Consider the following 14126-nt stretch of genomic DNA (forward strand, 5'->3'; position numbering starts at 1 on the left):
ATATCGAGCAAACAGCCATGCAATCTCTTTAGACAAACATTGGTAGTAGAATGGCCTTACTGAAGAGCTCAGTGACTTTCAACGTGGCACCGTCATAGGATGCCACCTTTCCAACAAGTCAGTTCGTCAAATTTCTGCCCTGCTAGAGCTGCCCCAGTCAATTGTAAGTGCTGTTATTGTGAAGTGGGAACGTCTAGGAGCAACAACGGCTCAGCTGCGAAGTGGTAGGCCACACAAGCTCACAGTACGGGACCACTGAAGTAAAAAAAATGGTCTGTCCTCAGTTGCAACACTCACTACTGAGTTCCAAACTGCCTCTGGAAGCAACGTCAGCACAAGAACTGTTCGCCGGGAGCTTCATGAAATGGGTTTCCATGGCCGAGCAGCTGCAGATAAGCCTAAGATCACCATGCATTGCAAGCATCTAGTGGAAAGCCTTCCCAGAAGGGTGGAGGTTGTTATAGCAGCAAAGGGGGGACCAATTCCATATTAATGCCCATGATTTTGGAATGAGATGTTCAACGAGCAGGTGTACACATACTTTTGGTCATGTAGTGTATCTACAATACAACATTTATAAACCACAATATGAAAATATGTGTGTGGAGTGTGTGTTTGCCTGTATGTGTGTCTTCACACTCCGCGTTGTTCAATAAATTGTAATTTAATCTGTTTTTTAATCTGATTTTACTGCTTGCTTGAGTTACCTGATGTGGAATAGAGTTCCATGTAGTCATGGCTCTTTGTAGTATTGTTAGTTTCCTAGAGTCTGTTCTGCTTGGGGACTGTGAAGAGACCTCTGGTGGCATGTCTTGTGGGGTAGGCACTGGTGTCTGAGCTGTGTGCTAGTCGTTTGAACAGACAGCTCGATGCATTCAACATGTCAATAAACCTCACAAAGACCAGTAGTGATGCAGTCAATCTCTCCTTTACTTTGAGCCAGGAGAGATTGACATGCAGAGTGTTGCTACAGTAGTGGATGGCCTCATGGAGGAAGTTATTTTAGGTACACACACACACACATATGGTTAGGTAAAGCACCATCGTCAGCCCACAAGTGCTACGGCCACTTCTGACTGAGTAGATCACTCTGCCACATCATATTCTGATGATGAGAGTATATTGTAACTGCGTATAAAGTGCAGCCTCAGACCTTGTAGGATGTGTGTAAGTTCAGCTGCAGACCACATACAGTAGGGTGTAACCCTGGTGACGGGGTTATATATCCGGTCTCAGCCCTTCTCATCTATCTGTCCCTGTTTGTATCTCCCGCTCTCATTTCCAACTGTGCTGTCAAATAATATAACATGCGTAAGGTGGTCGGCACACCGATCTCCTTAAATAAAACGTTTGTATATTATGTCCACTCGTGTCCTCTCATCCAGTCCCTAACCATCTCTCCTTCTCTCTCTCCAGGAGCAGAGCCCCAGTAACCAGACGTCTCTGGCCATGATGCAGGAGCCACAGGAGATGGTGGAGGAGACGGTCACCATCGAGGAGGACCCTGGCACGCCCACCTCCCACGTGTCCGTTGTCACCTCCGATGACGGCACCACACGACGCACAGAAACCAAGGTACTGGGGGAAGCCAAGCTGACACACAGATCACATCACATTAGGTAGTAGGTACCTACAGTGAGGGAAAAAAGTATTTGATCTCCTACTGATTTTGTACGTTTGCCCACTGACAAAGAAATGATCAGTCTATAATTTTAATGGTAGGTTTATTTGAACAGTGAGAGACAGAACGACAACAAAAAAATCCAGAAGAACGCATGTCAAAAATGTTATAAATTGATTTGCATTTTAATGAGGGAAATAAGTATTTGACCCCTCTGCAAAACATGATTTAGTACTTGGTGGCAAAACCCTTGTTGGCAATCACAGAGGTCAGACGTTTCAGGTAGTTGGCCACCAGGTTTGCACACATCTCAGGAGGGATTTTGTCCCACTCCTCTTTGCAGATCTTCTCCAAATCATTAAGGTTTCGAGGCTGACGTTTGGCAACTCGAACCTTCAGCTCCCTCCACAGATTTTCTATGGGATTAAGGTCTGGAGACTGGCTAGGCCACTCCAGGACCTTAATGTGCTTCTTATTGAGCCACTCCTTTGTTGCCTTGGCCGTGTGTTTTGGGTCATTGTCATGCTGGAATACCCATCCACAACCCATTTTCAATGCCCTGGCTGAGGGAAGGAGGTTCTCACCCAAGATTTGACGGTACATGGCCCCGTCCATCGTCCCTTTGATGCGATAAAGTTGTCCTGTCCCCTTAGCAGAAAAACACCCCCAAAGCATAATGTTTCCACCTCCATGTTTGACGGTGGGGATGGTGTTCTTGGGGTCATAGGCAGCATTTCTCCTCCTCCAGACACGGCGAGTTGAGTTGATGCCAATGAGCTCCATTTTGGTCTCATCTGACCACAACACTTTCACCCAGTTCTCCTCTGAATCATTCAGATGTTCATTGGCAAACTTCAGACGGGCATGTATATGTGCTTTCTTGAGCAGGGGGACCTTGCGGGCGCTGCAGGATTTCAGTCCTTCACGGCGTAGTATGTTACCAATTGTTTTCTTGGTGACTATGGTCCCAGCTGCCTTGAGTTCATTGACAAGATCCTCCCGTGTAGTTCTGGGCTGATTCCTCACCGTTCTCATGATCATTGCAACTCCACGAGGTGAGATTTTGCATGGAGCCCCAGGCCGAGGGAGATATACAGTTATTTTGTGTTTCTTCCGTTTGTGTATAATCGCACCAACTGTTGTCACCTTCTCACCAAGCTGCTTGGCGATGGTCTTGTAGCCCATTCCAGCCTTGCTTAGGTCTACAATCTTGTCCCTGACATCCTTGGAGAGCTCTTTGGTCTTGGCCATGGTGGAGAGTTTGGAATATGATTGATTGATTGCTTCTGTGGACAGGTGTCTTTTATACAGGTAACAAACTGAGATTAGGAGCACTCCCTTTAAGAGTGTGCTCCTATTCTCAATTCGTTACCTGTATAAAAGACACCTGGGAGCCAGAAATCTTTCTGATTGAGAGGGGGTCAAATACTTATTTCCCTCATTAAAATGCAAATCAATTTATAACATTTTTGACATGCGTTTTTCTTGATTTTTTTGTTAAAATTATAGACTGATCATTTCTTTGTCAGTGGGCAAACGTACAAAATCAGCAGGGGATCAAATACTTTTTTCCCTCACTGTATGTGCTGGATGAGAAGGAACTCAAGGCTCACACACTATATTTAAACTTTAATGTGACACATTGTTTGGGTTGCTTACAACCCTGTGAAATATATGTAGCAGTTTGCTGCAGTAAAACAACATGATGGCTGTTTTATGATAACACGGCAGCTAAAAGTTAAGATCTCTAAGGCCAAAAGTGAAAAGCTCTAAGGCCAGAAGTTAAGATCTCTAAGGCCAGAAGTTAAGATCTCTAAGGCCAGAGGTTAAGATCTCTAAGGCCAGAGGTTAAGATCTCTAAGGCCGCAAGTTAAGATCTCTAAGGCCCGGAATCCTTTAGCCAGATGTGTGTTCTATCCTTTCCCCAAACCCAGATGTTGTCTTATAAGTTGGTGCTCCTTCTGTATCAGCTCCTACAGTATTTTGTGTTGCAGGTTATTTTTTCTTGATTGCCCTCTTGTGTTTTGTTGTTTCTAAATAAGGATATGTCAACTAACCTGAAGGTGAGTTGGAAAACTTTACCCCCCCCCCCTCATCACTTTACTATCAACTCACGTCACGATTTTGTGTGTGCCCATGTCAGCCACGCGCAGCCACACCCCTCAGCCCTGTCACACAGTCTATCTGTCACTCTTACAGCATCACAACCACCCCAACGCTCCACAGCTCCAGTACTCTTACCGTTACTGTCCTTCCTAAACACAGCTCACAGTTTTCACCCTTCAGTCAGCCCTGCTCCACGCCATGCACACTACCTCTCCAGACAGTGTCTCAGTGCAGTGTGCTTCCGGATGGAATGAGAATGTGTGCCGAATGGCACCCTATTCCCTATATAGTGCACTATAGCCCAGAGCTCTGGTCAAAAGTAGTGCACTATATAAGGAGTAGGGTGCCATTTGGGACGCTGCCTGGGACTCACCCCACATCTCCAGTAAAGCAGAGATGTGTTCTGTTCTGACAGTCTGGTTCCCTAGGGAGAGAACCTAGGGAGGGACCCTACGGAGGGACCAAGGGTAGAGCTGCTGGCACACTAGAGACACTACAGAGTTTGTAATTAAACAGACCAGCTAATCGCTCTGTTTCACTGTGTGTAAGCTGCTATCCTATTGTAGGGGATTGGACTCACTCACGCACACAAGCACACACTCACACACAAAAAACGAACTAACGCACACACAACTAAATAAAACATAATCAAGGGCTAGGGCTTGGGCTTGGGGAACGAGGGTCACTGTTTTTAAGGACACTTAATTCCACAGAGACTAGAGAGAGGATGCTTTTGGGAAGTCATTTTGAAGGGAAGAAAGAGATTCATCTACAGTGAAGGAAAAAAGTATTTGATCCCCTGCTGATTTTGTACGTTTGCCCACTGACAAAGAAATGATCAGTCTATCATTTTAATGGTATGTTTATTTGAACAGTGAGAGACAGAATAACAACAAAAAAATCCAGAAAAACGCATGTCAAAAATGTTATAAATTGATTTGCATTTTAATGAGGGAAATAAGTATTTGACCCCCTCTCAATCAGAAAGATTTCTGGCTCCCACGTGTCTTTTATACAGGTAACGAGCTGAGAAGCACATATACATGCCCGAGTGAAGTTTGCCAATGAACATCTGAATGATTCAGAGGAGAACTGGGTGAAAGTGTTGTGGTCAGGTGAGACCAAAATGGAGCTCTTTGGCATCAACTCAACTCGCCGTGTTTGGAGGAGGAGGAATGCTGCCTATGACCCCAAGAACACCATCCCCACCGTCAAACATGGAGGTGGAAACATTATGCTTTGGGGGTGTTTTTCTGCTAAGGGGACAGGACAACTTCACCGCATCAAAGGGACGATGGACGGGGCCATGTACCGTCAAATCTTGGGTGAGAACCTCCTTCCCTCAGCCAGGGCATTGAAAATGGGTCGTGGATGGGTATTCCAGCATGACAATGACCCAAAACACATGGCCAAGGCAACAAAGGAGTGGCTCAAGAAGAAGCACATTAAGGTCCTGGAGTGGCCTAGCCAGTCTCCAGACTTTAATCCCGTAGAAAATCTGTGGAGGGAGCTGAAAGTTCGAGTTGCCAAACGTCAGCCTCGAAATCTTAATGACTTGGAGAAGATCTGCAAAGAGGAGTGGGACAAAATCCCTCCTGAGATGTGTGCAAACCTGGTGGCCAACTACAAGAAACGTCTGACCTCTGTGATTGCCAAAAAGGGTTTTGCCACCAAGTACTAAGTCAAATACTTATTTCCCTCATTAAAATGCAAATCAATTTATAACATTTTTGACATGCGTTTTTCTGGATTTTTGTTGTTGTTATTCTGTCTCTCACTGTTCAAATAAACCTACCATTAAAATTATAGACTGATCATGTCTTTGTCAGTGGGCAAACGTACAAAATCAGCAGGGGATCAAATACTTTTTTCCCTCACTGTAGATCTAAGCCTCAGAAGAGACGGTTTTGACTGTTCCTTTATAATTGTGGCAAATTGATTGGCTAGGCAGCTTGTGATGGAAGCCTGCACACGTGATGTTTCCAGACTCATCTTCACATCTCTCTCGCTCACTCTCTCATCTTTTGAATTGATGTATTATTGGCTTCCTTTGCACAGGAGGCTCTAGCTAGCTACGTACTGCTCATGCATTTCCTTTAATGCATTCTGAGTATCCCCTCCAAGCACAGCAAGATGAAACATGAGGTTTTCACATCTCTCTCCTTTTGGAAAAACATGTTTTTTTAAAGCTAAACACATTTGCACACAAAGCAAGCAGCAGTATAGGCAGCAGTATCAGTAGCCAGCCACCACACTAAAACAAACAGACCATAACAAGGCCTGTGAATGAAATGGCTAACATTTAAAGGCTAACTAAAGCCCAACTATCTATCCGCTCCTGGTAAGAAGGGTAAGAAGGGAAGGGGCTCCACCACACACACATACAGTGGGGGAAAAAAGTATTTAGTCAGCCACCAATTGTGCAAGTTCTCCCACTTAAAAAGATGAGAGAGGCCTGTAATTTTCATCATAGGTACACGTCAACTATGACAGACAAAATGAGAAAACAAAATCCAGAAAATCACATTGTAGGATTTGTAATGAATTTATTTGCAAATTATGGTGGAAAATATGTATTTGGTCACCTACAAACAAGCAAGATTTCTGGCTCTCACAGACCTGTAACTTCTTCTTTAAGAGGCTCCTCTGTCCTCCACTCGTTACCTGTATTATTGGCACCTGTTTGAACTTGTTATCAGTATAAAAGACACCTGTCCACAACCTCAAACAGTCACACTCCAAACTCCACTATGGCCAAGACCAAAGAGCTGTCAAAGGACACCAGAAACAAAATTGTAGACCTGCACAAGGCTGGGAAGACTGAATCTGCAATAGGTAAGCAGCTTGTTTTGAAGAAATCAACTGTGGGAGCAATTATTAGGAAATGGAAGACATACAAGACCACTGATAATCTCCCTTAATCTGGGGCTCCACGCAAGATCTCACCCCGTGGGGTCAAAATGATCACAAGAACGGTGAGCAAAAATCCCAGAACCACACGGGGGGACCTAGTGAATGACCTGCAGAGAGCTGGGACCAAAGTAACAAAGCCTACCATCAGTAACACACTACGCCACCAGGGACTCAAATCCTGCAGTGCCAGACGTGTCCCCCTGCTTAAGCCAGTACATGTCCAGGCCCGTCTGAAGTTTGCTAGAGTGCATTTGGATGATCCAGAAGAGGATTAGGAGAATGTCATATGGTCAGATGAAACCAAAATATAACTTTTTGGTAAAATCTCAACTCGTCGTGTTTGGAGGACAAAGAATGCTGAGTTGCATCCAAAGAACACCATACCTACTGTGAAGCATGGGGGTGGAAACATCATGCTTTGGGGCTGTTTTTCTGCAAAGGGACCAGGACGACTGATCTGTGTAAAGGAAAGAATGAATGGGGCCATGTATCGTGAGATTTTGAGTGAAAACCTCCTTCCATCAGCAAGGGCATTGAATATGAAACGTGGCTGGGTCTTTCAGCATGACAATGATCCCAAACCCGGGCAACGAAGGAGTGGCTTCGTAAGATGCATTTCAAGGTCCTGGAGTGGCCTAGCCAGTCTCCAGATCTCAACCCCATAGAAAATCTTTGGAGGGAGTTGAAAGTCTGTGTTGCCCAGCGACAGCCCCAAAACATCACTGCTCTAGAGGAGATCTGCATGGAGGAATGGGCCAAAATACCAGCAACAGTGTGTGAAAACCTTGTGAAGACTTACAGAAAACGTTTGACCTGTGTCATTGCCAACAAAGGGTATATAACAAAGTATTGAGAAACTTTTGTTATTGACCAAATACTTATTTTCCACCATAATTTGCAAATAAATTCATTAAAAATCCTACAATGTGATTTTCTGGAATTTTTTTCTCATTTTGTCTGTCATAGTTGACGTGTACCTATGATGAAAATTACAGGCCTCTCTCATCTTTTTAAGTGGGAGAACTTGCACAATTGGTGGCTGACTAAATACTTTTTCCCCCACTGTACGCACGTGCACACACACACACACACACACACACACGAAGGAAAGGGGCTCCACCACATTCATCCTCCATCTCCCTCCCAATACACTGTGCTTTTCTTTGGACATTCTCCAGCTGCCCTCTGGCTGAATGGTGAATGTTGGGTGAAACACTACCACTGTTCTTTAAAAGAGGTCAATGAAAACAATCAAAAGCAGCGGCATTCCACCCTGTCCTGTGGATCGGCGTTAATGAGGGTTAAGGCAGGTCATATAAGCAAATAAAACACAACCAGGAGAAAGGTGCTAATGGAAAGAACGAAAGCCACTCTGATACAAAGTGCTAAACAGTCAATTTGGTGATCTTTTATTCCTATGTTGTTGAATCATGTATTTTCAAACAACTGCCAATGTTCTCTATGTGATTCCCAGTACTACCACCTCGGCCCTAAACACTTTCCCATAGGTGACCAAGGTGATCAAAACCATCACCCGCCGCAGGTATCTGCCAGTGACCGTCACAGAGACCCTGGTGGTGCCAGGAGGTTCCATCACCCCGCAGTCCAAACCCAGCACCCCGGTGCCCACCACGTTTCCTACTACCACCCCCTCCCCATCAGAGACAGACCCAGTAAAGAACACAAAGGCATCCAAACCTCTGGTTTGTGGCTTGAAGTGAACCCCCAACCCCTCCCGCTTGCACCTCCCTGACTCTAAACCTCCCTAAATGCTTCCACTAACCCCCAGCTGGTGTGTCAGTTTGAGATCTGTCTGTCTATAAAAGTTGAATGCGGCAGAGATGGTGAAAGTGTTACAGCACTATAAAGACTGAATGTGACGCCTGCCCTCCCTTCCTCCTCCCCCTTCAACAGCCTAACAGTTGGTAAACATAGGCCCCAGTTTGACTACAGGCACCTTTCATTACGGCAAGGGAGCGCACTGCCTTCGCCACATGGCCCGGACACACACACACCAGCATTTAGAGATTCTCTTTTAGCCTGTTTACAGTGATCTAGTTGGGCCCTTTCTGAAGCGTTATCCCCAGTCCCAGTAGTGCTTGTTTAGCGTGTTGTGATCTTCCAGCAGATCAGAGTTCTGTTTGAAACCTGTCTGGCGTTTTTTTCATGCTGTACCAGCGAAGGCTCTTTAGAAGTAATGTTAGTACAAACATGAAGTGTATGTCTAGGCTTCTCTCCCTGGCTGAGTTGAAAGACGGCCTTGTGCAAGATGGAGGGAGTTTGGGCCATGGCAGATTTTCAGCCTGTGGTTGATTAGGACCATAACCAGGATTGAAGAACACTGCTGTATAGTTTAGGGTAGTAATCCTCAACCCCAGATCTTAGAGATCATCTCCACACTTCAGCACAGTGTAGCAGGCATAAGGTCCTTTTAAGTGAAGAGACCTAGTCCCACCCAGGCCTGGACTCAATTACCACCCCCACCTCCATTGAAATGAATGGCAATAAAGGCTTTGTGAAAGTGGGATCAAGATTAAAATTCTTCCCTCTTTTTCTAAACTTTAATGAGTGTGAATGTTTAGCATTTCTGATTCACATTTTGTTCCCTGCTTCATCTTTTGAGGAGATGTGTTTAATACCTTATTGAGGTTCCTTGTTATTATTTCATGCCTTTGCTAAAATTCTAAATAAAAATCTGAATAATCGCATTGATTGAAAAGACGGGAAAAATACCCTGGTATATTATAATTACGAGTTCAGCAAAGTGGTTGTATCAGAAAATGTAACTAAACAGAAACCAGTCTCTTTCTGTGTTCATGGGAAAAAGCTCCTTTCAGTGAAGTACTTGTCTGCCAGTTGAATGGGAATGAACCATCTCTGTGCATCTTGTCAGGCACAACACGAATCGTATCAGTCAGACATAGGGCCCCCTACAATGACGATTCATTTTCATCAACCTCATTAATTTTGAAGATTAATTTATAGCCGCGGACAAAATAGCCAATTATTGCCACTGCAGAATTCACTGGGCAGCAAATTGGTTTCTGTATCGGTGCTGAACCACCGGAGGAGGCGAGATGCGGCTAGCCCTCCCTGACTGCCAGACAGCTTCACCACTCTCAGACAAGTAGGAGTGTGATTTATTAAGGACAAGGTGTATAGACATATATATATATATATATATATATATATATATATATATATATATATATACAGTTTACTAGTGTTTATAAGACTGTCACAGTCACCAGTTATGACTCTTAATGCGTCCCAAACGGCACCTTATTCCCTATGTAGTGCACTACTTTTAACCAAAGCCCTATGGACTGTGTAGGGAATAGGGTGTCATTTGGGGTGCAGTTTCTGACCATGCAGCTTCAGTGGAAGTCAAGGTTCTGCGCACTGCATCCCAGAAGAACGCTGTGTTGCCATGTTAACTCTATCCCACTATCCAACAACAGTTGCTTTAATTGGCTGTTGGTAGGCAGATGAGTAGTTCTACATATATATGAATAGGCTTTAGGCAAGGACAAACATCTCCAGGTGATCTACTACTGCTACTGCACTAATGGATAGATGTTTTTGCTCTTGGAACTATTATTGTAACGTCACAGAAACTCAGCCTTACTTCCAACACAACCTAGCCTCAAGTATTTGTAATAGAAATGAATTAAAGGCAATGGTACGACCCTTTGTCACTGAGTTTCCCAATGCATGACCTTTGACCTGTTGTTGACAATGCTTGCGGCCTGATCAGTGTGATACTAACGACTCCAGAGGTCACTCTTTAAAGGAACAATGTTGTCCTCATCTCATTCCTCAGCCTCTCTCTCACTGTGTGGCATCGGCATCCCACTGGCCTGTCTGTGTGATTCAACAGGCTACATCGGTGTACTGTGTCCAAGCTGTGTCTCAGTCCTAACCACCTGTCTCTCACTGTGGGTAACCTCGTCCCCAGCCTCAATTGCTACCCTATAGAGAGAGCTGTCTGGGGACGAGATTAATCTGTGGTCTCTCTGAATGGTGGGACACCTCAACATACAGTCGTGATCAAAAGTTTTGAGAAGTATTGGTCTCCACAAAGTTTGCTGCTTCAGTGTTCTTAGATCTTTTTGTCAGTAGTTACTATGGTACACTGAAGTATAATTACAAGTGTTCCATAAGTGTCAAAGGCTTTCATTGACAATGACATTCAGTTTATGCAAAGAGTCAATATTTGCAGTGTTGACCCTTCTTTTTCAAGACCTCTGCAATCCGCCCTAGCATGCTGTCAATTAACTTCTGGGCCACATCCTGACTGATGGCAGCCCATTCTTGCATAATCAATGCTTGGAATATTTTGTTCCCCGAGCCACTTAGTTATCACTTTTGCCTTATGGCAAGGTGCTCCTTCATGCTGGAAAAGGCATTGGTCGTCACCAAACTGTTCTTGGATGGTTGGGAGAAGTTGCTCTTGGAGGATGTGTTGGTACCATTCTTTATTCATGGCTGTGTTCTTAGGCAAAATTGTGAGTGAGCCCACTCCCTTGGCTGAGAAGCAACCCCACACATGAATGGTCTCAGGATGCTTTACTGTTGGCATGACACATGACTGATGGTAGCGCTCACCTTGTCTTCTCCGGACAAGGTGTTTTCCGGATGGCCCAAACAATCGGAAAGGGGATTCATCAGAGAAAATGACTTTACCCCAGTCCTCAGCAGTCCAATCCCTGTACATTTTGCAGAATATCAGTCTGTCCCTGATGTTTTTCCTGGAGAGAAGTGGCTTCTTTGCTGCCCTTTTGACACCAAGCCATTCTCCAAAAGTATTCGCCTCACTGTGCGTGCAGATACACTCACACCTGCCTGCTGCCATTCCTGAGCAAGCTCTGCACTGGTGGTGCCCTGATCCCGCAGCTGAATCAACTTTAGGAGACGGTCCTGGAGCTTGCTGGACTTTCTTGGGCGCCCTGATGCCTTCTTCACAACAATTGAACCTCTCTCCTTGAAGTTCTTGATGATCCAATAAATGATTGATTTAGGTGCAATCTTACTAGCAGCAATATCCTTGCCTGTGAAGCCCTTTTTGTGCAAAGCAATGATGACGGCACGTGTTTCCTTGCAGGTAACCATGGTTGACAGAGGAAGAACAATGATTTCAAGCACCACCCTCCTTTTAAAGCTTCCAGTCTGTTATTCTGACTCAATCAGTATGACAGGGTGATCTCCAGCCTTGTCCTCGTCAACACTCACCTGTGTTAACGATACATTCACTGACATGATGGCAGCTGGTCCTTTTGTGGCAGGGCTGAAATGCATTGGAAATGTTTTTGGGGGATTAAGTTTGCCATTTTCATGGCAAAGAGGGACTTTGCAATTAATTGCAATTCATCTGAACACTCTTCATGACATTCTGGAGTATATGCAAATTGCCATCATCAACACAGAGGTAGCAAACTTTGTGGAGACCAATACTTGTGTCATTCTCAAAACTTTTGACCAAGACTGTACTGTTTAGTACAGTCATTTCTGGGTGATCAGAATGCTTCAACATTGTTTTCATCAACTGTTGCTCATGGTGTGGTCCATACACATGACACAGACTTCCAAGATTGGGTAGTAACTGATGAACCACTAATGTAATGAGGATTAGGTAATCAGTTGTTATTTGTGTCTTTGTGACCTTGTCTCCTCCTCTAGGTGACTAAGATGGTGAAGACGGTGACCACGCGGACGGTTCGCCAGGTGCCCCTGGGCCCCGACGGCCTGCCCCTTCCTGAGGGTTCGTCCCCGCTGGGCAGCTACACAGACTCCATCGACCGGCGCTACCTGAAGAATGGCGAGCGCTACATCACCACGCCGCAGGCCACCTCCACGCTCACGCGCTCCTACAACAACTACAACGACTCCTACAGTGACGCGCTCCCCCCCGACCTTGGCGGGAGTCAGTACGGTGGGCGCCACTACGGCCTCCACGATGGCTACGGCATCGGAGACGCGACAGACAACTACGGCAGCCTGTCCCGCGGCGTCAACTTCCGGCCTCCCCGCTACCCCTACGCTATGGCTAACAGCTATCGGCCGGAGAACAGCTACGGGACCTTACCCATCCGGAAGGATGACTATGGCCACGTGGCCCAGCCCCAGGTCCCCATGGGCAGCAGCAGTGTGGATCTGAACCGGTCGCAGCCAGAACGCTTCCAGCCAGAGCCCTACGGACTGGAGGACGACCGCCGCAGCCTGGGCCCCGAGGAGGAGGAGCCCTATGACCTGGAGCCTGACTATTCCACCGTTAGCCGGCGCCAAGGTACGCTGCCAGGCACCAACCGCGGCAGAACCATGAGAGAGCCGCTCCGCGACGGGCCACGCATCAGGTGAGAACGAGAGACATGACAGAATGCTGTCTGGTTTTAGTTGTCTGAAAATGTGTAGGTGTCCTTTGTTCAGTGAGAGGAAGATAGGATAGGATTGGACTGGTTTTGGTCTGGTTTAGGGTGTCCGAAAATATGGATGTGAGCTGCTTTCTTGGCTAGTTTTCCTTGAAAACAGGTCTTCCTTGTTAGATAAATGTTAAGGGTAACACTTTATTTTAGGCTAATAAACCATTTATAATATATTTATAAATTGTGTGTTCACCATTTGTTAGTCATTACTGCCACATTTATAAACCCATTTACTAATCATTAGTTATGTCTTTTTGCAGTCCCTAATCTAAAATGAGCGCTATTTATACTTTATAAATACTTTATAAATGTTTTGAGTGACCAGTGTAATTTCTCACAAAAAGATGGGCATGCCATTGGTAGACATTCCAGCAGTATCTGGTAAAAGAATAATCACACAACACAGGATGTTTAAGGAAATATAAATGTGTGAATAAATACATTACTAACATTTACAAATGTGGGAGTAATGATTAATAAATGGTGAACACACTATATATATGCGTTATAAATGGTTTATTAGGTACCCTTAAAATAAAGTGTTACCAGGTTAACTATATGTGTCCAGGATTAAGACTCGAGCAGGGTGGCGATTAGCATCTTAGCTGTGATGGTTGTTGATTGAGTGTAGCCAGCCATGTGTGTTGTCCTCGCTGCAGAAGACACAGGTTCTTTCCTCTGTAGGTGACGCACAAGGAGGACTAGTTCTATGCATGGCTACAGTACAGGCATTGTCTGAGACGTGACAAGAATAGTCTGCTCAAAATTTGGCAAATTAAGAATACATGTCTTGTTCTTCTAGCATGGGCGAGAAACAACGGTGTGTGTACATTTATAAACAGATGTATTTTCTCATTGAGTGATTCTTACAGAGAAGGCCTGAAGGGAAGAGAGCTTGATTTCCATTTTCATGCAAATGTCTGTTGAACATGTGTTTATGTCAGAGAAGAAGAGAGAGACTGTTAGACAGAGAAAGAGGGAGGGAAATAGAGAGAGAGAGAGGGACTTAGACAGAGAGAGGGAGGGAGAGAGAGGCAGTTAGACAGAAAGAGAGAGAGAGAGAG

The 14126-nt window shown here is 45.1% G+C and overlaps 1 protein-coding gene across 3 annotated transcripts in view; it reads left to right on the top strand.

The window, feature by feature from the left end:
- The window catches only part of LOC311144835 (splicing regulator ARVCF-like), a 259175-nt gene that overhangs the window by 166511 nt on the left and 78538 nt on the right, over positions 1–14126 (top strand). For all 3 annotated transcript variants that reach the window (XM_084180990.1, XM_084180991.1, XM_084180989.1), the window contains 2 exons: positions 1417–1575; positions 12320–12993. In XM_084180990.1, the coding sequence (XP_084037116.1) occupies positions 1450–1575; positions 12320–12993 (800 nt within the window). In that variant the 5' untranslated portion in view covers positions 1417–1449. The remainder of the gene's footprint in view (positions 1–1416; positions 1576–12319; positions 12994–14126) is intronic.

The sequence above is a fragment of the Coregonus lavaretus genome, assembly GCF_964263955.1.
Source record: "Coregonus lavaretus genome assembly, chromosome: 17".
In the NCBI taxonomy this organism is placed as follows: Eukaryota; Metazoa; Chordata; class Actinopteri; order Salmoniformes; family Salmonidae; genus Coregonus; species Coregonus lavaretus.